At 36.9% G+C, this 23,233-nt stretch overlaps 3 protein-coding genes across 7 annotated transcripts; 2 read left to right on the top strand and 1 right to left on the bottom strand.

Annotated features, from left to right (window-relative positions):
- On the top strand, positions 1 to 7,846 carry zc3h11a (zinc finger CCCH-type containing 11A). 5 transcript variants are annotated; one of them, XM_048172987.1, is made up of 17 exons: positions 1 to 147; positions 1,460 to 1,529; positions 1,670 to 1,817; positions 2,278 to 2,397; positions 2,495 to 2,618; positions 2,708 to 2,896; positions 3,402 to 3,467; positions 3,547 to 3,627; positions 3,714 to 3,815; positions 3,902 to 3,970; positions 4,080 to 4,175; positions 4,264 to 4,797; positions 4,939 to 5,006; positions 5,095 to 5,458; positions 5,630 to 5,796; positions 6,375 to 6,517; positions 6,630 to 7,846. In XM_048172987.1, exons 3-17 carry the CDS (start codon positions 1,764 to 1,766, stop codon positions 6,838 to 6,840), a joined length of 2,388 nt encoding a protein of 795 aa, XP_048028944.1. In that variant the 5' UTR covers positions 1 to 147; positions 1,460 to 1,529; positions 1,670 to 1,763; the 3' UTR covers positions 6,841 to 7,846. The 5 variants fall into 5 exon arrangements, with proteins under 5 accessions (XP_048028944.1, XP_048028946.1, XP_048028943.1 ...); XM_048172989.1 differs by having other exon boundaries at positions 24 to 147; positions 1,078 to 1,529; XM_048172988.1 differs by having other exon boundaries at positions 35 to 147; positions 1,012 to 1,529.
- Positions 7,847 to 8,472: 626 nt separating this feature from the next.
- Positions 8,473 to 13,046, top strand: maf1a (MAF1 homolog, negative regulator of RNA polymerase III a). Its single transcript, XM_048172992.1, has 7 exons — positions 8,473 to 9,202; positions 9,393 to 9,521; positions 9,650 to 9,812; positions 10,004 to 10,125; positions 10,248 to 10,367; positions 11,081 to 11,185; positions 11,448 to 13,046. Exons 1-7 carry the CDS (start codon positions 9,120 to 9,122, stop codon positions 11,467 to 11,469), a joined length of 744 nt encoding a protein of 247 aa, XP_048028949.1. The 5' UTR covers positions 8,473 to 9,119; the 3' UTR covers positions 11,470 to 13,046.
- A 178-nt stretch (positions 13,047 to 13,224) lies between these two features.
- Positions 13,225 to 18,106, bottom strand: trib3 (tribbles pseudokinase 3). Its single transcript, XM_048172991.1, has 4 exons — positions 17,264 to 18,106; positions 16,112 to 16,399; positions 15,704 to 15,996; positions 13,225 to 14,704 (listed from the first exon to the last, which is right to left on the bottom strand). Exons 2-4 carry the CDS (start codon positions 16,397 to 16,399, stop codon positions 14,242 to 14,244), a joined length of 1,044 nt encoding a protein of 347 aa, XP_048028948.1. The 5' UTR covers positions 17,264 to 18,106; the 3' UTR covers positions 13,225 to 14,241.
- Positions 18,107 to 23,233: the final 5,127 nt, after the last annotated feature.

The following is a 23,233-nucleotide window of genomic DNA, read 5'->3' on the forward strand; positions in this document are numbered from 1 at the left end:
GTCACACTGACGCAAGCACTTTCCTGCCTGTACAGACTGCCGCCATTTTGTTCGCTTGTGAAGCAAAAGGATTAAGTCCAGTCCAGGAGCGTCGACCACTCTACATGCACCAAACCGATCAAACTTAATTCCAGTCGGTATAAACTGGTAATTGTGAACGCTTTATTTGTGACTGAACATTTATTTATTGATTCATTTAACGTTACTTAATTAGTTAAGTGTAGTAGTCGTTTTAAAGTTAACAACATGCTACCTTAAGTTAGCAACATGCTGTTCGAAAGCCATAGAATACTGTGTTATTTTCACGTACACAGCTCTTGGTCGTAAGATATACAAAATACTCGTTCTTTACACGTTGGTTGTCTTAGTGTTTCTCATCTGACAGCATAGTAAAAGGAGTCAGGCCAAACACAGGACACCAAGGCCTAACACGACGAATGATACAACTATTTTTTTAACAGTGGATTTAAATCAGAATTTACCACATTGTAATCGAACGATTGAAAAACTATTCATGGAAACGAACTCGAAATTTCAGTAATTGGAATCACAGCGTTTTTCGCTGTTCTTTCGTTTTATTTATTTATTTGATTATTTATCTGTAAAAATGTGGCTTGAATATTTAAGATTCACAAACGCTGATTTTGTTAGATGCACCCTAAATTTACAGGTGCACACACAAAATCGACGAAATATTAATTCAGACGATACCAACTTTAAAACATGATAAATGTGGTTTAACGTGCTCGAAGAACGACACCAAGAGCCAAAATGGGTTAAGATTGTCAAGACAATTTCGTATTTAAAGTTGTTTGTATGCATTACCACCTATTATTGTGTTCAATTACATGTTCTATGAATCCAAAAACATGTCTCCCATGAGAATATTTTCCATGTAATATATATTGTGTCCCTGTCCTTATTCAAATAACCATTTATTCAGCACATGGGGAGTGTTTTTGTCTTCTTTTTTGAAATGTAGGTTATGCAAGATCTTGTCCTTCATTCCAGAGGATAACTGGATTTGGATAATGAATTGGCTTCCCTGAAGATTGCTGCTTTTTTATCTCACCATAGGTTTTTGTTTTTCTCCTATTGGGCATTTTTTTTAAAGTTCCAGTCTACCCCCTTTTAAATTTTCCACCCGGCTTCAGGAGACGTAGAAGATATTCCTCCTTTTTTTCTATTTTTTTCAACATCTCCAAGATATCCAGTCACATCTTTGCCCTTGGCTCTACTTTTTGACAACATCTAGCTTGAGGATTTTTTTTAAACTCCCCCAAACCCCCTCACCACTCAATTATCAACAATATTGGAGAAAAAAAAAAAAAAAACGGACGTTTTACACCATCTGCCAATTTTAACACAGCAGTCTGATGGGAACAGGTCTCTAAGAGAGGCAAAAGTTGCCCCCTCTCCCCCTGTTCAGTCTTTACTCATCAGTCAAGTATTCCTTCAGGATCCACACAGTGCGGAGCGACCCTTCAAGAAGCGCTTGAGATCACCAGGGAAGGTCTCAACCACTGCAGGTGAACGAAGTTCTTGCAACGCTTTCTCTCATCACTATTTAAATATCGGCCACCATTTTGCATCATTCAGGACAGAATGTGAAAGTGAAAATGTGAAAGGATCAACAGGAGCATGAATAGGCTTGTAACACTCTAAATAGGGAGATTCCCGTGGACCCTGTCGCAGGCATCCGGAACGAGATCCCAGCATCACTGAAGAGCTCCTGACCTGGAAGAGTACAAACTTGTGCCAGAATGACCATGCAAGGAGATGACTGCTACTTCTTCTACTATTCCACCTGTACTAAGGTAAAATGAAGTGTAGAGAGACTATTACTCTCCGTTTACACACACCATTTTCAACTAAAAACACAAAAAAACTCAAAGGAAACCTTTTTTAGCACATTGTTGTCATCTAAACTTACCTTTTGTCGAAAAACTGTCACAACTGTTTGTTCAAAGTTGATTTTTTCCTCCATGTTTCAATTTTGATTATGTAGGTCACTGTATGTAATGTGCTCATATCTTTGTACATCACTTGGTATGCTTTTAGTTTTTAAAGTGGTCCACCAAAAAATGATTCATTGAAAAAATACTGTTAATTTGAATCTTGACATAAACCCATCAAAAATGTATTTACATATATGTATAATAAAAATGAATTGTAATATATAAATAAGTTATTGTGACATTTTTATTTAAAATATATATATTTTTAAAAATATCATAATTAAAAATTAATGTTTTGTCCTGCGATTTGCCTTTTTAGGGTGACAACTGTCCTTTTCGACACTGCGAGGCCGCCATGGGTAGCGAGACGGTGTGCAACCTGTGGCAGGAGCAAAGGTGCTTCCGTAACATCTGCAAGTTTCGTCATATGGAAATAAAGGTTTGTGACCATTTCCAAACCCCCTTTATGTTAAGATCCTTTCATTGTTTTTTAAATGGGACCTCAAAAATGATCCATCCTGTTACTACTTTTATAGAAAAACCGCAAAGAAATCGCATGCTATTGGGAGAACCAGCCAGCTGGTTGCCAGAAACCTCACTGTGCTTTTCATCATGAGAAGCCACGCATTATTGATGGGAATTATTTTGCCCCAGACAAAGGTATATGGTTGTCTTTACAGTTTTTTAATAATATATTCATAGACAATCTAAACAGTTCAAATAAATTGGCCTTTTTATCATTTTTACAGGGCAAGTAGTGCGAAAGGAGAAAGAAGAGATCCCACACGAGGACCAAGTCAACCAAGTCCCTGTGCCCACTGCAAACCCCACTAATCCACAGCTTAGAGGGGTCATTAGAACTGAGACCCAGGAGAATGTCCCCAGCCCTACCCATCCACCAGTGGTCATCAACCCTGTGGATGATGATGATGAGGATGGTGAGCCCACATTCCTGTGATGTGTCATTTTAAAGAATACATCTGAATTCAAAATGATGAATATAATTGAAATAAAACATGTAAAAGTAAAAACATGAAAAATCTTTTTCATTTACCCCAGATTGGCTTTCCTCTTACCCATGTCTATATAGACTGCAGATAGGCCTATATTATATGATATCTATATTATAGAATAGATCAAGGTTTTAAAATCAGTGCACCCTTCCAACATCACAACTCATGTCATGTAGAATTTCTAGTTTCCCCACTCGTAAATATGACTATGCTCTGTTCACAAGTTGAGAACTCATAATTATATTTCTGACTTCACTTGAAGGGCACATTAGTTCCAACCCTTAATTAATCTTTGATTAGCTGGTTCAGGTGTGTTTAATTAGGGTCAGGCTATGGTCTACAGGTGGCCCTTTAAGAATAGAGTTTGGCATCTCTGGTCTAGATATACTTACTGTTTTTTTTTTTTTTTTTTTTTACTCATTATTTGCAGATCAGTTCTCAGAGGAAGGAGATGAATCTCTTGGAGGCTCACCCCGGAAACTGATCACAAGTAAAAGTAAAGACTGTTTCCATGTTTTCTAGATATTTTCTATTACGTATTGAGTGCTTTATTTAATCATTGGTCTGTCATGCAGATGATCCGCTGAACTTTGGTATCCAGACACTGGAGGAGATCAGATTGAGGAAAGCACTTATGGCCAATCTGAAGAGAGCTGGTAAATAAATTCTCAAATCTTTTTGCTTTCCAGTAATCTGTTGTTCAGACATCTGATCTTAATTTTCACTTTTTGTTTGTTTTCAGGCCAGCCCACCATGCAGAGCTCTGACCAAAACAACGCAACTGCTATTGAAAAGGAAAACATTCAGTCTCTCTCGCGTCTGGAAGTTAATAACGCCAGGAATGGTAAGCAGTTCAAGTGTTTGAACTTTACTTTTCATAGTATCAAACCATTTGTTCATATTAAAACCTGTTTAAAATCTGTGTTGCAGATTTGTCTATTAATGAAATTGGAAAAAGAAAAATTACAGACAGACTTGGGAAAAGAATTTTGAAAAGAGGTATGTTTGACAACTGTTTGCTTGATATTGTAATACATTTATGTGTCTGTGGTCCCTTTTTACATACTTATGCCAAAAACTGACAGAAGATGTTGTCATTTGATTTAAGATGGTCCTGTGGAAGAAGAGCTACCTTTGAAGCGAAGCCTTGCTGAACGTCTCGGTGCAACTGTTGAATCCTCCACAGACGTACTACCACAGAAAGGTTCGAGACTTGTTTATTGTGCCTGCTGTGGCTGTAGAGACGTTTTGTATCTTTTTCACACTTTATTTATGTTATTATCTCTCTTCAGTTCAGAAACCAGTGCGAGAAAGACTTGGATTGACCGCCGACCTGCCTAGCACCAACAGTGAACCAAAATCATCCGGAGACATCCGTATAAAAACCCTTGAGGAGATTCGGCAAGAGAAGGCATCCAGAAACCTCAGTGCAAGTAAAGTCGTGCGTGTTGTGAAAGAAGTACCGAAGGAGGAGCCAAGCCCTCCCAAGAAAAGTGTCAAACCAGCTGGCGGACCACAAGTTAAGACTTTCTCTGAAATCCTTCACGAAAAGAAAAAAATGCAGGAGAAAAAAGTCCAGGAAGTGAATACAACTGTCAAAAGTCCAGAAGGGAGTGAAGGACCTTCCTCTGCAGGAGCTGCAGTCAAGGCCCCTGTGGCAGCTGGGGAGGTACGTGTTAAAACCCTGGAGGAAATACGCAGGGAGAAAGCTGCAAGGATGCAAGCACAACTTCAAGAGAGTGGAGATGACAAGACCCCAACCTCTAGTGAAGCAGAGTCAAGTGGACCTCCAAAGAGGCGCATTCTGCGTATTAATAAAAGCTCACGTAAGTCAGACACGTTCATATATTTTTTTGCTTCAAATGGTGTTTGTTTCAAGGAAATAATTTAAAAAATGTGGAAAATAGCCAAGGAAGTGTTCACATTATTATTATTATTATTATTTATTTATTTTATTTTTCTCCTAGCAGCTGCAAACACTGTAGATCAGACAAAACCAGACACGTCTGAAAAGAAACTGGAACCTGCTACAGAGGTAAGACACAATTCAGACCCAAGACAACAAGCAAATAAGGATATTATTGTTTCCTGACTGTATATCTTTTCCTCCGTTTAACTTGCAGACAAATGGAAAAAGTGAACCCTCCGGTGAGACTGTTAAAGTGAAGACGTTTGAGGAGATCATGCGAGAAAAGAGACTCCGCAAGCTGCAGGAGGAGCAAGTCACTTCCACCAACCAGAAAGACGTAGCACCTGCTGCCTCACCACCACCATCTGAATCCTCCGCCCAGCCTCAGACCACAGTGAGACAGAGGATCGCCCTCAAACCCAAGACCTCTCCGCTCCCTGATGCTGTGGTGCCCCAGAAAAGCTCCCCCGAGCCGTCTAAGGATAGTATTCCATCGTCAAACACACCAAAGCCCTCGACCTCACCCGTGATTCCTGTTCAGCTAGCTGAAGGAACCATTCAAACAGTGGAGACCAAGGGTAGGAGTTAAATTCAATGTGTCTTCATTTGGTTGTGTAAATCAATTTCCATTTTTAAGGCACTTTACTGGCTGGATTGTTTTTATGTTTAAAACAGTATTAATATAAACTAAAATAAGTGTGTGTGAATTGTAACTCATACTCACTTTGCTGCATTTGTCTGCATTTTAGTGAAGCCCAAGGTGAATGTAAAGCCATCCGTAATGAAGCCGGCCGCCCAGTCCACCCAAAAAAGGAAAGCTGCTGCAAAAGTTCACTCTGCTGTTGCTGAAGTGAAACCTCTTAATGCTGCCTGTCTCACACCTTCCTCGCTGGTTATTCCTAACAAGCGCCTTAAGGTGAGATTTATTTATTTTCTTAAGCAATTCTTGTGTTGCTGCTGATTTAAAAAAACAAAACAAACTACAGAAGAGGATTAGGGCCAAGCAATAATAAAAAAATAAAACCATCTCGAGATTAAAGTTGTTACATTTCGAGAAAAAAGTCGAGATAAAATGTTGAGAATAAACTCGTTAAATCACGAGAAAAAAGTCGTTAAATTACGAGAACAAATTCGTTAAATTGAGAAAAATGTCGTTAAATTTCGAGAAAAAAGTTGAGATAAAATGTTGAGAATAAACTCATTAAATTATGAGAAAATAGTCGTTAAATTACAAGAACAAATTTGTTAAATTATGAATTTGTTGTCATAATTTAATGAGTTTATTCTCAACATTTTATCTCGACTTTATTCTCATAATTTAACGAGTTTATTCGCAACATTTTATTTCGACTTTTTTCTCGAAATTTAACAACTTTAATCTCGAGATGGTTTTATTTTTTTTATTATTGCTTGGTCCTAATCCTCTTCCGTAATAAACAGAATGGTTTAAACTTTTTTTTATTTATTTTTTTTTATTTATTTATTTTTTTATAGGTGGCGTCACCAACCTCTCTGACAGATGTTCAGTCCAACACTCAGCAGGTGCCCTCCAACACCGAGGATATTCAAATGGTGCCTACGAGCTGCCTTGAGCCTGCCAGCACTACATCGGCTGAGACTGTTGCAGTCCCCCAAAGGTATGGGATACGTTCTTGTCTTTCAACTGATGGAAGATAATATTTTTAATTGATTTAAACTTAAATAAATTGTCACGCAGAAACAATAAATATTTTTTTCCTTCCTCTGTAGCCCTGTGATCCGAACACCCAGTGTGCAGCGCTCTCGGCGGTCCAGCACCACTTCTGGTCGTACTCCTGCTGTTACCAGTTCATCGATGGATGACTTTGAAGACCTGTTAGATGAATTTACTGATGATCGGCTTGAGGATGACTTGGAATTAGATTCGGGCAAGGGAGAAGACGACCTTCTTTTAGAACTCTCAGAGATGATTGACAGTTAGAAATTAGCGAGGTCACTTTACTTACTAACCACTGCCACTATGAATTTAACAGGACTGTGACATAATTCACCCCACAGCATTTTAAATTAAGATTTCTTTTATTTTCAAACTCTCAAAGATCTCTTTTATTGTTCCTTTTAAAATTTTCTTGTCAATGTAAATATTTCTTCATCAAATAGTGCTTGAGAGTGCTTTAGTCTCATTGTTTTCTTTAGTTGACTTCTTAAAGCTGTCAAAAAAGGAAAAAACTTGGTTGTTGCAGATATGAACAAGCCATCATGAGCCTCAGGTATTATGATTGTGTTGGAAGTCGTGTTATAGCACTCAATCATCATGAGTTAAGGAGACAGGAAGTTTTCAGTTGTGTACTGTGTATGCCAAAATTTTTTTTTTTTTTTTTTTTTTTTTTTAAATTAGAGGCACAGCAAGGCCGCACCTTTCCTAGTGTTCGTTATGAGTCATGTACATTTATTAAATGTTCTTTGGCTGTCATTATCAACATTATTTTAACAGGTGCTTTCCCTCACCTTTAATTTGGTATTGGAAAAACATTTTATGATCCTATCGTTTAATGATCTGACGGAGAGCTGAAGGTCATGGATATTTTCCCCCTTCTTTCATTTGTGCGAAAGCAATTGTATTATAAATGCTATGCTACATGAAATTTCCTTGGGGACCGTCTACAACTTTTCATTTAGTGAAATGAATATCAAATTATTTTAGCAGTTAGGTTCAATCTCGGACTTCTGAATGCATACATGTAAACAAAGCTGTGTTCTCAGGGAAAATCCTTAAGCTTTGCTAATCTTTGCTGACTTGTAGATTTTATTTTCTTTGTAAATGTCTTGACTATGTCCTCTCTTTGGTTTTATTCACCTTAGTTTACTGACATCATGCATTAAGGGACTGGGATGTGAAAATAATGTAATCTGTTCTGTCTGCCTTCACCTGAGTTGCATCTCTTCAAAAATGTCTTTGTAAATAAAATGCCTTTATGAAAGATTTATTTGTGTTTCAGTTTTGGAAGTTTTTAAATCAATTAATTCTAAATTATGGTATTAATTTTATCTTCACATATCAGAAAATTAACTTAATCATTTCCCAGATAGTGGAAATGAACATTCCAACAATTAAACTTATAGCCATTTCCTGATTTGTGCAGCTCAATAGCTTTGTCACACATCATTACTGTGTTCTCGGTTCTTTCCCATAGTGATAGCTGACTATAGGAATTTGGCTTGTGTGTCACTTCATATTTAGAGCCCAGTGAAACAGGAAGTCATGTTCCTGATCACTAAGATGAACTTAAAAACATACCATATGAATGGGAATATACTCCAGTTAGCTTTTTACTCAATAGAATCTGTAGGGGTGCCAATAATTTTGGCACACATACATGTAGAAAACCTTATTTATTCCACATTTAACTTCAATTAAAGGTTATTGTGAGTATTTTGAACGAAAGACTAATAGGAGAAATGGCCAAAACACATTTTCACAGTCAGTTTTGCTCATATTTACCAAGGGTGCCAATATTTGTGGAGCCCATTGTATGATTCTGAGAAAAAGGGAAACGTTATTAAACCCCAGGCCAGTGGGTGGCGGTAAATATGTTGCACTTGTATCACTATTACATCCTTACCGTAAAAAAAACAGGAAAGAGACAACTGCGTATTACTGCGACCGAAAACTGCAAAACAAAACGCTCGTCCTCTGTTGTTGTCATTCTTCCACACAAATAGACAACTATAACCCGAGGATTAAGGCTTTTATAAGCCTTGGAATTCTCCTCAAGTTCTGATTCAGTAGCTGGGATGCATAATTTCCCTCTAAATTTTAGCTTGTTTAATGGCAGGTATTGGAAATTTCACAGTAAAAAGGAAGATATATTTATTAGACATAGAAGTGAATTAAGCAACCGGCGAAGATTATTTACGCGGTCGTAAGAATCTGCAAGGGGGGCTTTTTTTTCTTTTCTTTTCTTTTTTTTTTGCATTTGAATGTAATAGAGAGCTGTTTTTCTCGAATTTGAGAGGTTTTTAAAGGGGCTTCCTTAGGATACATCGAAGTTTATTCGATTTTAACCCAGTATTGGTTAATTATTTCTTAATGGTAATCTTCAGTTTGTGTCGTATATTCTCCAAACTAACGTGCATTGTTTAGGTTTGGTGTAACGGCAGAATAACTGGCCTATGATTGTTTATCAAAAAGACTGACATCTAGTGGTAGTAAAGAGTTGTTGCAGTTCTGTCAGTATATATAATATAGTTGAATAAACCATGAAGCTCCTGGAAAACTCAAGTTTTGAGGCCATAAACAGTCTGCTCACTATTGAAACGGGAGACTGTAAGATAATTGGACGGTAAGTACTGAATCCTCGCACGTTTTTTCAAAAGCATGTTATCTGAACACTATCAGATCACATAAAGAGGAACTGAGTAAAGAGCATGTTATTCACACTGTTCTGGTGTCACAGTGTTATTTGCAGTATTTTATGTTTGTTTTTTGTGGGTGTAAGTCAAGTCACTGTCACTGTTGTGATGTGTTTCTAGCATTGAGAGCTACTCCTGTAAGATGGCTGGTGACGACAAGCAGATGTTTAAGCAGTTTTGTCAGGAGGGGCAGCCGCACGTGCTGGAGGCTCTTTCTCCTCCGCAGAGCTCCGGAATCAGCCCCAACAAGTAAGTCCAAGTCTTTTCCTGAGGTACAGATAAGCATTTCACAGCCATCAACCCACTCAGTTACACAATGTACAAATATCTTCTACAGAAGGTCATTACGTGCTCATTGAAATATGTTGTGCTTTCAGACTGAGTCAGAGTTTGGATGATGGGGAGGGTCCTCTTTCAGATAAGTGCAGCAGAAAGACTCTCTTTTATTTGATCGCCACTCTCAATGAATCCTTCCGGCCAGACTATGACTTCAGTCGCACCAAAGGCCATGATTTCAGCAAGGAGCCCAGTGTTAATTGGGTAATTTTTACATAAAATGGCTTAAATTTCTAAAATGACATATGCACTCACTTAACACAATATTAACTATTATATACTATAACTATATTAACTATATATATGTAATCAGTAATCTAAATTGGTAATGTTCACCTGATTGTGGATGAACATTATAAAAACCGAGGTTCATTAAATGGTTAATTTTCCCGCAGGTATTTAATGCAGTGAACAGCAGTTTGTCTGCCGCTGCGGGTGAGGCGTACAGTCACCTACAGCCTCAATTATGGGAAGCCCTAGACAAGGAGATCAGCCTCGCTGAATGTGACATATACAGGTAGATATACTGTTTTCAAAACCCATGTTCAACTTGATAAATGCTTTTGACATTTCTGTAGTGTTTCTTTGAATGATACAGTACTAAATTATGATGCATGTTCTGATTGGATTCTGTGACAGTTACAATCCTGACCTGGATTCGGACCCATATGGGGAAGAAGGCAACCTGTGGTCCTTCAACTACTTCTTTTATAACAAAAGACTGAAGAGGATTGTGTTCTTCACATGCCGGTCTGTCAGGTGAGGATCTGTATGTCAGAGATAAAGCAATTCAGCATCAACCTATGAAAAGAGTATTATGTTTGGGATCAGTAAGATTTTTTTTATATATAAAGAAATTAATACTTTTATTCAACAAGGACACATTAAATGGATCAAAAGTGACAGCAAGACATTTTATAATGTTACAAAAAAAAAAATCCATTTAGAATAAACTTTAAGCTCTATATTTGTCAAAGAATCCTGGAAAAAAATATATCATGGTTTCCACAAAAATATTAAGCAGCACAATTGTTTTCAACTGATAATAATAAAAAAATATTTCCTGAGCACCAAATCAGCATATCAGAATGATTTCTGAAGGATCATGTGACACTGAAGACTGGAGTAATTCAGCTTGTCCATCACAAGAATAAATTACTTTTTAAAATATACAATAAATGAAAATATATTTTAAACTGTAATAATTTCTCACAATATTACTGCTTTTACTGTGTTATTCTGAGCTTTATAAGATATTTATAAAATAATAATAATGTAAAATGTATGTGTGTGTGTGTGTGTGTGTGTGTGTGTGTATATATATATATATATATATATATATAATATAAAAAAAAAATATATATATATATATATATATATATATATATATATATATATATATATATATATATATATATATATATATAAAATAAAAATAAACTTCAATGACCTTTGACTTCTGTGTCCTTTAGTCTTTTCATGGCTCCACGAGACTCTGGCATCGGCACAGAATTGGATCTGGAATTGGATGAGGGCAGCTATGAGGAAGAGGAAGAGGGGAACATGGATGAAGAGAGGTGAGGAACTGCGAACTGCACCATTATTATTTATCACTTCTCCAGGAAGTACTGTATCACAAACACCCACACTGTTGCTTTATCATCATTAAGATTTGACAGCCAAATGACTGCAAATAAACCATGTGCTTCCAGTGTATTTGCTAGTATAGGGCCAAAAGTAACAATCTAACCATAGACAATATTACTCTGATATTACCAGCCTGACAAGCAGCGGCTTGTTTCATTGAAATCAGTGATGGATTGATGGATCTTTCCACAGGTATGGTGCACTGTGTGCCTGATGAAGCCCTCGTCCCTGTCCTCTGAAGCCAGCAATCTTTTGCCTGAGTTTTTATGCCTGTTGATCTTTTGTTTCTTATGTGTTCAATTTTATATTGTCGGTCATTGTTAGGAATGTTGTAAGGAGAGATGTTGTAATCCAGAGATTTTCAAGTGCAATTCATTGCACTTTAACATTTTCCTTTACTTTTCTGTGTACTTTGCATTGCATTCACTTAGACTTACCTCTGACACTGGCCTTGGAGGGAACCAGCGTGATGTGTTGTGATATTTTTTTTAATTTCCAAAGAGGTCTTTTTTTTATTTGTCTCTGAGTGTAAGTTGAATTATGCAGTTGTGTTTTATTCTCCCTCTCTTTCCACCCCAAACCTCATTTATTTATTCATGTTCATTATTTCCACTAGTTTTTATGTCTCCATAAATGTCACAGTATTTCCACTAGGTGGCATATTTCAACAGATCATTATCTTTGCCTCCTGTCTCTGGTTACACTTCATTGGCATTTTGAGCAATGAAATGAGAAGATAGTACATCATAGTTCACATTTAAATATTTGTTAGGCCTACACCATTTTTTTTTTTTTCATAAAGTTTTTCCTGTTTTTTTCCTCGTTTAATGATAATAGAACTACATAGATGAGTGTTTGTTTTTAGGCCTTAATACATTTTCCTGCAACTTTCTTTCTCAGGAAAAGATATATAAACAGACAACAACGTAAACGTTGCCCAGTAGATTTACTAATGCGTTGACCTATGGATCAACTTCCCTTTTTAGTTTCACCCCCAAAGTTAACAAATATGTGAAAGAAAAACCATGATGGGTCTGTAAAATTAGATTTTTATAAAGCCTTTTATTAGTTGTTTATGGTTTTTATTTGGATTTCGTAACATTTGTGCGGTGTATAATGTGAAGTAAATATTGCAGTTCCACTTGCTTCCGTGGAGACCTGTTTGTGGTGAATTATTTTTTTTCCGTTGTCTGACAGAATGCATTTGACTATAAAAGCAAAATTTCTCTTCATATTCTTTGATGTGTTTATCTAACAATTTTGTGGAAAGATATTATGATCTATAAACTAAGAGTACATGTCAGTGACTGTTACTAAACTTTATTACATCCCGTTTGAGATCATATAGCTTGATGTTGAAAGAATTTGTTAGATCAGATTCATCTACTGTGGCTTGAATAATACTTCCTCATGATGAGCTCTGTATTTCATATTGTCCACTGTTATGTGTTGGAGGGCCTTATGTGGTACAGTCGTAATCTTTTGAGTTCCTTTTCTGTTTTAGATTTGACTGTGACCATCTATGTTTGTAATTTCGAGCACTTTGATGTACCACAGAGTTGAGCCAGTATAAGAACAGGAAACAAACAGATGTAAGCTCTCTTTGGTTGTTAATTGCACACATTATTTCTACAAATGCTTTTGGCAAAAATACCAGGATGAGCCCAACTGGATGCATTGATACATTAACATGTCCTTCTTGGCAGCTTAAAACATTTTTATAAATTTCCTTTTAAAGAGCCTTTGCGTTATTTCCAAAATGCTGTGTCAAATAAATATCTACTGACTTAATGTGCACTGATTGCGATTTTATTTTTACGTTTTTATTTAAAAAAAAAAAAAAGAAAACCTTGCTGGGCTCAAAGTACTGCTGTACATTTCGGAGATGTATGTCAACATGATTATTTTAATATCATTAATCAGACCACATCTAAATAATAATGAACCATTAATAAGCAGCAATACAGTCTTGATTTATTTCATTTTATTTGTACTGGCAACAACAAAATACTTGTTTGTAGGTATGTCACCTCTTGAAACAACAAATGTAGTGTCCACTTCTCACTAGTAACAAAACAATATCTACAAAATGACAAGTACTTTAACGAAAAAAAGTGTCAAAGCATTGCATGCAGGCATCACAAACGCTAACGTATGTAAAGCCTTTGTTTCTCTCGTCAGGCACACCTCTAAACCATTATATGGACGTTTCCTGTGGCGCATAATGTGCTCCACATCCCCTCAGGGTCAAACCTGCTCTACAGCACAAATACATAGTTTAACAAATGGAAAGACATTTACAAAAGAGAATCGCAGAAAACACAGAACCCTTTTGAATTCTTCACATGAAAAGGAAACATGAGCACTTGTGCTAACCCGTTGCAGATACATGCGCTCAGAGGGAACTCAAATCTTTGGTACTTCAACAAGTCCAACAACATCAGCTGTTTTACTGGAAAAAGGCACTTTAAATAGTCAAATCTGTATTTTCCACTGCAAAAATATGTAAACAGTACATAAAAGGCACAAAGTGTGCATCAAGTATACCAGGAATTAAGTTAGAGGTACTTTAATTTACACAACATGGGTGTACAATGGGAAATCCATGCACTTATTAGACAATACTGATGTTAAAATTGTGTGCACGAGCCTCATGATTATTTTTCAGAACCGAAGCTGTGCTGTGAACGAACGTCTGCTAGGAAAGAGTTTTTAGCAGCAGCACTTTGCACTCCGGGTGTCGTTTTCTTGAAGAGATCACCACAAATGGATATTTTCAGGAGGTAAGAAACAGTTACTTCTGTTTGTAAAAACTACAAGGTCAGTCTCTGGCCTGTCCTGAACACCTCAGCAGTTCCTCACTGCTATTAACCACAGTTTGTGGAATATGTTCCATTCGATGCCCTTGAACTCTGCATACCTTTTATGAGGTAATATCGCTCTCTTCATAGAGTCCACTCCCCCTGATTATGGGTAAACAGGCTCATTAATGCTCTTCAGTTTCATTCGGTTCAAAATCGGGGACCACCTGATCCGTCGAGTGTCTGGTGCTGGAGTGCTGGCTGAGGGACACATTGTTGTTGCAGTGGAGCCACGGGTGGATAAGTATATCTCCAGCCTCAAGCCTCTCAGAGGGAGATTTCCTCAGCATGCAGCACACCAGTGACTTAGCCCTGGGTGAAAGAGTCTCTGGGATGGTGAATGCACCCCTGCGAATTTTGCTGAACAGTGCTGTGGGTTCCACGTCCTGAAAAGGGTAACGTCCTACTAGCATGGTGTAGAGAACAACGCCAAGGCTCCATACGTCGGCAGCCTTCCCTGAGTACGAGTGCCGTGAGTTTAAGATCTCCGGGCCCACGTAGGCCGGGCAGCCATGTTTGTCCGTCAGCGAATCATCATTCCCGTTAAGAAGACAGGAGTCCTCCAGGTTTTGCAAGACAAGCTTTGTTCTGAGGACACAAAAGAACATCTATCAGTCACCTACGTTTGTGAATAGAAAATATTTTACAGATGAGCAAGATAAGGTATGCACAGTTTGTAAGTTGTATGGATATACATTTTTTTTTTTTAAATAAAAATACTGGACTACCAGTAAAATTGATGATCATTTGGAACCAAAAATTATTCAGACATTTTGACCTGACATAATTATCATGACATAATTAAGATTATTTTTTTCTGACACAGTTTAACTCTGAGATCTTATCAAGGTGTCTGAGTAAATTTTGGTTTGACTGTGTGTGTGTATACATATATTTTTTATATTATTATTATCATTATTGAAATATAGTTTAATATAGTTATGCATTATATTATACATTTTATAAATATTTATAATTAATTTATTTTATACTTTATTTTATACTATTTAAAATGGGTAATTTTAATAATCAAAAACCTATAAACATCTGTTTATTTTTTAATAATCTTGTTACATGTGTTCAATGACAATAAAAACTAGGAATGTGTCAATATTAATTTTTCCAATACCAAGCATTAATTTTATGCTATGACTGATAAGAAATAAAATGTGAATTTTAATATTAATATAAATACCAATATAAAAGTCTTTTACTTAAAATGAAGTAAAAAAAAAAAATAATAATAATAATAATAATAATAATAAATACTACAGATGAATTTAGGCATTAATATCATTTTTTTATACTGTACATTATAATTATGTAATTTTGAGATTTGCTAAAGATTACATTAAAAAAAATGTTATTCAATTATTAGTACTTTTATGATTGTTTAGTTGGCAACAAAGGTAATAAAAAAAATAGGGAAAATGAGCATGCACAATTAAATACTGGCCAGTTTAGATTGAATATTATTAAAAAAACATTATATTTGCTAGTTGTCATCAAATATCATGCATCCCTACTATCAAGAGCTGATTTGACTTGAATAACTAGCAATTCAAAAAATAAAATGAAGATACTGACCTCTGTGGATCGGTGAACACAAACTTGCGCAGTTTAAGGTCTCTTAAAATGACACCGTTCTCGTGACAGTGCGCAACCGCGGCTGCCATCTGTCCGAACAGGCGCACTGCCTCATCCTCCTGCAGCCTCTTACAGGTGCGCACGTACGAGTGCATGTCTCCATAGTTACGCTCGAAGAATATGTACACGTTGCTCTCCCCGAGCACCACCTCTGAAATCTTGCAGATGTTGCTGTGTGGAAGCAGACGAGTGTAGGGTGCAATAAACTCATGATACTTCTTTATGGAAAACACCTGGTGGGAACAAACCAAAACAAGATGATTATTGATCCTTCATTATGTAAAAGTTCTATAACTTATATTAAAAGAGAATACTTCAAATCCACTATTATAAAGAATCTATGCTCACTTTGCATGTGTATTCCTGTTCTGTGACCTGATGAACAGCTCTAAATGTCTGAGCTCCTTCTGTGGCCTCCAATAGGATGTAGGGTCCGATACGCGAGACGTGGTGCTTCTCGGCCCCCGGCTGCTCAAGGCTCTGGGAGAGGGGGCGAAGACAGGGTGCGAGACCCGGGGAAGGGGGCTGGCTGAGCCTGCGGCGCTTGCATTTGAAGGTATCGGTGTTGTGAGAGTCCTCAAAGTCTACTCGCTTCAGTCGCAGTGGAGGTGTAGGAGTTGACAGGTTCATACTCATCTGTGACAAAAACAAGTGGAAGTTCATGACCTTGTGACAGCATAACTTAACATACCATAAATGTTGATTGGATGAAAAATGCAGAGTCACAAAGGTGACACGAAAAGTTGATAAAACGAGTGCATTTGATTATTGCACCACACTTGAACACTCAGTAACCGTGGGATAATAACTCACACTAACTAACTAACTAAACAAGAATGGGAGGTTCAATAATGTTGTGTAATGAAAGGAGGTAATTTAAAACTGTTGAATGATTATGTGATGACCAGTGTTGCTTGATCATACTGACTGGAGTTCCTTTCGAAATGCTGCTTGGCGCCTGTGAGTCATACAGTGTTTAAGTTATTACACATTCAAGCGTACGTCATAGAATGACGTAGCCCAGTTTCTTCCACTTCACTATTTTTAAACTAACTTTTCTTTTAAAGTATTTCAAGAATTTTTTCGTCTTTATTTATAAGACTACACCGAGTAATCATATGTGGGTATGAGGTTTCAGAACTTGATCCCAATCATGTCGGGCTCGAACCTAAATCCCCAGAGCATATGCGTAAACCACTGCGCCACAGCTTGCAGTCAAGAAAAGTTATAAAGTAGCCTATAAAATATCCCTAAAGCAACATGCTCAAAAAATGCTTAGTAAATACAATGCATAGTGCAAGTTGGTAAAGTTCAAACAACAACAATATGTGATGCAACACTATACGTAAAGTTTAACCACCAAAATGTTTCCCCAATAATCGTTTAAATGGGAAAGTAGATCAATAATTGACATTAATCGTAAGGACTCTTGGTTGGAAGTACGAAGTAGTGATTTCTAGAAGTTAAGGTAACGCTTTAAGGTTTACAAGACTGACTTACCTCGCTGCTTTAGACAAAGGACCCGCTCCTCTCCAAAACAGAACAATGAAAACTACAGGCGCACTTAGTTGTGTCTACTTGTCAGAGAACATTTCCAGCAGGGAAAAACATAAAATATTATGAAATGAACACTGGGAAACTGTCAACTGTAGTTAAGTCTCAGCATAAGAGAGATAATGTTGTCTCCAGTGAATACAGAATAAATACGAGTCAGTTTGAAAGGACGCGCGTGCCTTATACAGTAGGTGGTTTGTAAAGAATCTCCGGTTTCAATGCGTTTTGCAGATATTCGTGCACATTTAGCTTCTTTTCATCCGTAATCTGTCTTCTTCTTTGTCCTGGAAGTTGAGCAAATTGATACTTTTGAGTCTGGCGGCAACACCAAAAGCTCTTCAGTTGTTGGCACGAATGTCTTTGTTCCTTATTCCCGCTGAATGAACGCGTCCTGAATGGACAGTATTTCCTTGGATCTAGGTTTTCACTGTTGGTAAAATGTCCTTTGGTCGGATGAAGTTTAAGATCATTCACGGTGAGTGTAGGACAAATAAAACTTGATAAGATGCTGTTAAACGTACTTAGCTGGAAGTTTTGCTATACGACAAACAAGGAATTGTCCGAAGAAAGTTGAACTAGAGAACACGTCCGAATTGGTGACAGCGTTTAAATGAAACAGTAGTCCTTTAGTTGGTCTTTTGTTGCTGGCGAAATAAAGGTCCCTTTAGTAATGAGATCACAAATCAGACGTGGCCCCTCAGCCTGACCGTCCGACTGTAAAGTCTCAATTTGGCTGGGCACGTCTAATATGCTCAGTGTCTTACACCAGCCTGACTCGATGATGCTGTTCTTAGTAAGATTGCGACATGTTGGCCCCGCCCCTCGGGTCTGACGACATCTAGTACAGAGCTTCGCAATAGTATGCACTACTGTTGAAGTTTGCAAGGGCTGAATTGCAAACACAAAGCGTTCCGTTTCATGGAAATGTTTAGTCAGTTTTACACTGTAAACACCGCTGAATTGACCATAATATCTCGACGGGGTCCAAAAGCAGCGAATATTTTTGTGCGCGTTGTAGTCTGCTATCAATATCCTATTGAAATTCAACTGCGAGGGAAAATAAACCAAACAAAATAAACAAAGTAACGTGAAAGAGCGTGGAAATATACATTAAAAACAGCGAAAAGCGTTCTAAATATAGGTTAAGTTTGTCCCTTTTCCGTTGTGAAGATGAATGCCCCACCCCTGGATGACTCAATACCAGTGTTGGTGTTGCATATCAAGTGTTTGTCAGGGCGACATGCAGCCAGGTGGATGTAAGATATGAACCCATAGAAAAGCAAATATATGTTGTTTTTCCTAAGCATCAATAATATTAAATGAAGAACAAATTAAGACTGAAGTTTCTCTTTTCTCAGGTCTCCTTTAGAGATGTCTCAAACTGCAGAGATACCAAAAATCTGACATTTTTCATCAAATTCTCCCAAATTCGAATTATTATATACTATCCGTATTGTTATAGCTCTAACCTTTGGTCAACAATTGTCTAATTTGTGTCTATTTTAGGATGCACGAGTCAACGTAAATGAAATATAACTTGGATTAAACCAATTTAAACGTGTGAGCAATTCGAATTTCCTTGAGGAAGGCATGCATGTTCAACTTCAACTTTATTCATTTATATAGCACATTTTACTGCAATTCCAATTGCCCAAAGTGCTTCACAATATCACAGAGACAAGAGTAATATATCAAACCAATTAATACAAAGAAATTAAAACAAATAAAGAAATAAAGAAATATAGATAAAATAAAATGGAAAAAATACATAAAGGCAAAAGAAATGAAAATCAAATGAGATAAAATCTATAAATATATCAAGAAACTATCTCTAAACATGGTCTATTCTCAACAAACGCTAAATTAAAAAGATACGTTTTTAACTGAGACTTAAAACTTTCTAAAGTTGAAGCCTGCCGAATCTGCAAAGGGAGGCTGTTCCACAGTTTTGGGGCGATGACCATAAAAGCTCTATCGCCCCTAGATTTTCATTGAGCTAATGATATTAGCCTATATAAGAAAACCCAACCTAATTCCATGTCAAGTTCTGCAACTGCAATTTGTGTTAGACACAACCTAAATTCGATTTCAGTCTGTATTGTTGCTGGTGTACTGCTTATTTGGTAGCTATACACTGCATGTTTACCTACTCTTTCACAGATGACCTACAGTACGCAGGTTGCAGCGACAAACGCTGTAACATGAGGCAGGGCGCACCAGGCAGTCAGCAGGATGCCTCCACAGAGCTCATGGTTTCAAGTTGAGTCAGAGGTTTCATGCGTGTGTGTGTGGGTGGAAAGAGGTTTCCTGGGCTGTTCCGCCATCAGAGGCCTGAGTGGGAGACCAACCACTCCTTAAAATGGAAACGTTTCTGCTGCACACTGCGTTTTATCAGTCAATCTTGCACCTCTGTTGTATTCAAGACACCAGATGCACGATATTCAGGGGATTTCTTTAAATTGAATCCTCTGGTTTAACAGCCACAGCTAAGTTATATATCATATCTAAGTTATGTGAAAGTTAAAAGTGTAGCACAGTTTCTCTCCATGTTGACAGAGAGGGAATTGTTAGGATGAATATGACTCTATTTCCAAGAAATCTCCTTCCTGTCTGTGTCTACACAGATGTCACACATTCTGGATTGAGACATATTGTCACCATGGGAACAAGCAATGTCCTCACAAAGGCTCCGTCTCATCTTGATGGACGCTAATGGTGGTTTACCGCCATAGAAGCGCTGGTCCAAAGTGATCAGGAAGTCATGAATTTCCTCCCCGCAGTTTCCACCAGCTGATGACAGCCTTTGGGCGAAAAGGACACATTTGTTCTCTTTATGTCTCAGTTGGTTTTGATGAGAGACATGCTGAACTATTCGTATTGGCGCTGCATCAGTCTTTCACACACACAGACACAAACACAGTCAACCTCAGACACGTCGCTGAATTAGCCTAGTTTACGAAAAGGGACAGACCTGTATATCAAAGTCTAATTGGATTAGCAGTGTCATTGAGTGGGTTACGCTATAAGCTCACAGATGTCTCTCTAGGGGACGGGGCTCCAGCACTTCCTCAACTAACTGGCTAATCCTGTTAACAGCAATACTATTAGCATAACAGAGATGCTTAAAAGAGACTATTTGAACTTCACTTTGTAACTGTTTCTTTATAGAGAGGAAAGAGGTATTACATATACTGAACTATTTTAATTTTTATTTCAGTGGATCCAGAGAAAAGATCAACCCAGGCACATTGGAAAAACATGCCAGTGGTGCCATTTCTGCAAAATATGTCGCTTGTTGCATGTTTTGCAATACTTCCAAATTGAAATGTCCAGTGAGTAGCATTAAAAGTATGATCATTTTTATCCAAAACAGATGAACGTCAATCTGGCTATGTTTTATTATGTTGGTTGTTGTATATATTGTGGCAGTAAGATAATGAAATGTCCGGTGATTGCGCTTAAAGGTTAATGCTGTAGGCTAGAAAACGGTGTAGAAACGATTTTCCCTCATAAAGTGTTAATACATTTCACAAATAATTACACAGAAATAAGAAATAATACATTGAATTAAATGTGATTTTTTGAAGTAGAAAGACTGAAATAGTATTTTCTTGCAAAACATATGCCAATAAATGTGTTTTATTTACAACTTAAAGGATTAGTCCACTTTTAAATACACTTTTCCTGATAAATTTACTCACCCCCATCAAGATGTTCATGTCTTTCTTTCGTCAGTCGAAAAGAAATAAAGGTTTTTGAGGAAAACATTCCTAAACGCCTTCCCTATTCAATTTACGGAAAAAAACGAAACTAGCGCCGCGTTCGTTCCGTAAGTAGAATAGGGAAGGCGTAGAACATTCAGCGTAAGCGTTTTGAAGAATGCGGAAACGGAAAGTACGTTCAAGGCGATATTTTGTTTATAAAGCATTAACGGTTGCATTTTTTTCGAAAATGACCGATCGTTTCGCTAGATAATACCCTTATTCCTCGCCTGATATCGTTTAAAGCCCTTTGAAGTTGCACTAAAACTGCAATTTGGATCTTCAACCTGGAACATCCTGGAATGTTTTCCTCAAAAACCTTAATTTCGTTTCGACTGACGAAAGAAAGACATGAACATCTTGGATGACATGGGGGTGAGTAAATTTATCAGGAAAAGTGTATTTAAAAGTGGACTAATCCTTTAAATGAAAAATCTTTGACAATAACGTTTGAAAATAACATAGAGCCAATACTAAACCCTAACATTACCTGGCCTAAACCCTACCAGTCTAAACCTAACTGATAGTGTTAATAAAAGCAAGTAAACGCGTATTATGAAGGAACCATGTCTTGCTTCTACAGTTATTTAAGCTATTTAACTGCAGTCATACTTGAGCAATATTTATCTCCAGTGCAATGTTGTACCAGGTGAGCTACCAAGCAAGTTTACTATGTCAGAAAAGCCATTATGTAGATGGTTATGTATCGCAAAAGTCAAAATCTATTTGTTTACAAATCATATGCTAGGGTAAATGCATTTTGAGTTCATAAAATATTGTGCAAGGAACCAAGCAAATTGTTGAAGTTGTTGGCTTATTACTGCCTGTAGTGGTCATTTCACCTGAAATCTGTAGTGAATAGTATGCATAGGTATGTTTTTGAGTTTTGAAAAAATGTAGTTAGAGGCATGTTTTTCCAATGAGCCTGGGCTGGATACTATAATCAAGAGCATATGCTGATATGTAAACATAAAGAAACTCACACCTGAAGTAATCACTAACAATAGATACAGACTAAGGGAGTGGATTTGTGAGTGGATGGGTAGGCGATTCTCATTTTACTTCTATTCAAAACCAAAATACTCTCTCATCACTATAACAATTATACATCACAGAGCAGCAATTTCTTAGAAGAGTATTGGGCAACTCGAACTCAAAGATGACTAAAAATCATTATTAGCCTATATCGTAATGGTAAAAGGCACTGTCTTTAAGATTGTGTCACTCTTGCAAGTTCGATAAATGAAACTATCATGTGCGCTTTAAAGAGAGATAGAAAGGCTAGTAGTCAGCAGGTTATTTCCTTTTTTAAACCTCACTCTGGATCATCTGCAGTGTTTTTAAAAGATTGTGAAAGAATGAATTCCTCAGCCGTGAGCGGTCTCTCACATAAACACGTTACTCAGAGCCTTTTAATGGCACATCGAATGGCTTTGTGCTCCTGTTTTGTTTTTTTTCAAATGGCTTAAAGTGACTTTGTGGAAAAAACAAAACAAAACTGCATTTATAATATCAGCTCCAAATGGTTAAGTCATTTGATTCTCTAAAACTCTTTAACGTTTTTTGCTATGTGTATTCAGGGATCCTCTTTATTCTGCTTAAGTTTCCACTGTGGTCCTCTGTAAACAGATCTCCACCCTATCTTTCTAGATCACAAGTGTAAAGTGGCAAGTCTTTTCATTTCCAGCAGTTAAGCATTCTCTGTGTAGTTGGGCCCAACAGCCCTATCCGATTTCAAAGCTTAAATGTGTATTGTGTGTGTATTGACTGTATTGACCTCTTAATGGGTCATTAATGGACCAACAAAGAATGAAAGAAATTCTTCTCTAAATATAGTGACTTTTTTTTTTCTTGCTTTTTTAATCAACAGTTTTGTCTCATTAGCTTGATGTAATAACATAGTTATACTTATAGTTTACACAAAGCCTAATTAGCATAATGAGCTGATTTGTATGTCAAAAAGTATAACTTTAGAAGATAAGCCATTTTTTTTATTGTGAATTCATTGCAGAAACATTATAGAATGTATAAAAGAAAAACTAAACAGACAATACAAAACATGCAAGATACATACACACACATTATGTATATATATATATGGCATGCATTATGTGTGTGTGTGTATATATATATATATATATATATATATATATAT

The sequence above is a fragment of the Megalobrama amblycephala genome, linkage group LG21 (genome assembly GCF_018812025.1).
Source record: "Megalobrama amblycephala isolate DHTTF-2021 linkage group LG21, ASM1881202v1, whole genome shotgun sequence".
NCBI lineage: Eukaryota > Metazoa > Chordata > Actinopteri > Cypriniformes > Xenocyprididae > Megalobrama > Megalobrama amblycephala.

What these genes read in the sequence shown, in the direction of transcription:
- maf1a (XM_048172992.1), top strand. Translation starts at nt 9,120, where the DNA reads ATGAAGCTCCTGGAAAACTCAAGTTTTGAGGCCATAAACAGTCTGCTC. An exon ending in TCCGGAATCAGCCCCAACAA is followed by an intron (nt 9,522 to 9,649) that starts GTAAGTCCAAGT and finishes TTGTGCTTTCAG; the next exon opens with ACTGAGTCAGAGTTTGGATG. An exon ending in AGGAGCCCAGTGTTAATTGG is followed by an intron (nt 9,813 to 10,003) that starts GTAATTTTTACA and finishes ATTTTCCCGCAG; the next exon opens with GTATTTAATGCAGTGAACAG.
- trib3 (XM_048172991.1), bottom strand. Translation starts at nt 16,399, where the DNA reads ATGAGTATGAACCTGTCAACTCCTACACCTCCACTGCGACTGAAGCGA. An exon ending in AACAGGAATACACATGCAAA is followed by an intron (nt 15,997 to 16,111) that starts GTGAGCATAGAT and finishes TGTTCCCACCAG; the next exon opens with GTGTTTTCCATAAAGAAGTA. An exon ending in GTGTTCACCGATCCACAGAG is followed by an intron (nt 14,705 to 15,703) that starts GTCAGTATCTTC and finishes TTGTGTCCTCAG; the next exon opens with AACAAAGCTTGTCTTGCAAA.
- zc3h11a (XM_048172987.1), top strand. Translation starts at nt 1,764, where the DNA reads ATGACCATGCAAGGAGATGACTGCTACTTCTTCTACTATTCCACCTGT. An exon ending in TTCGTCATATGGAAATAAAG is followed by an intron (nt 2,398 to 2,494) that starts GTTTGTGACCAT and finishes CTACTTTTATAG; the next exon opens with AAAAACCGCAAAGAAATCGC. An exon ending in TTCCTAACAAGCGCCTTAAG is followed by an intron (nt 5,797 to 6,374) that starts GTGAGATTTATT and finishes ATTTTTTTATAG; the next exon opens with GTGGCGTCACCAACCTCTCT.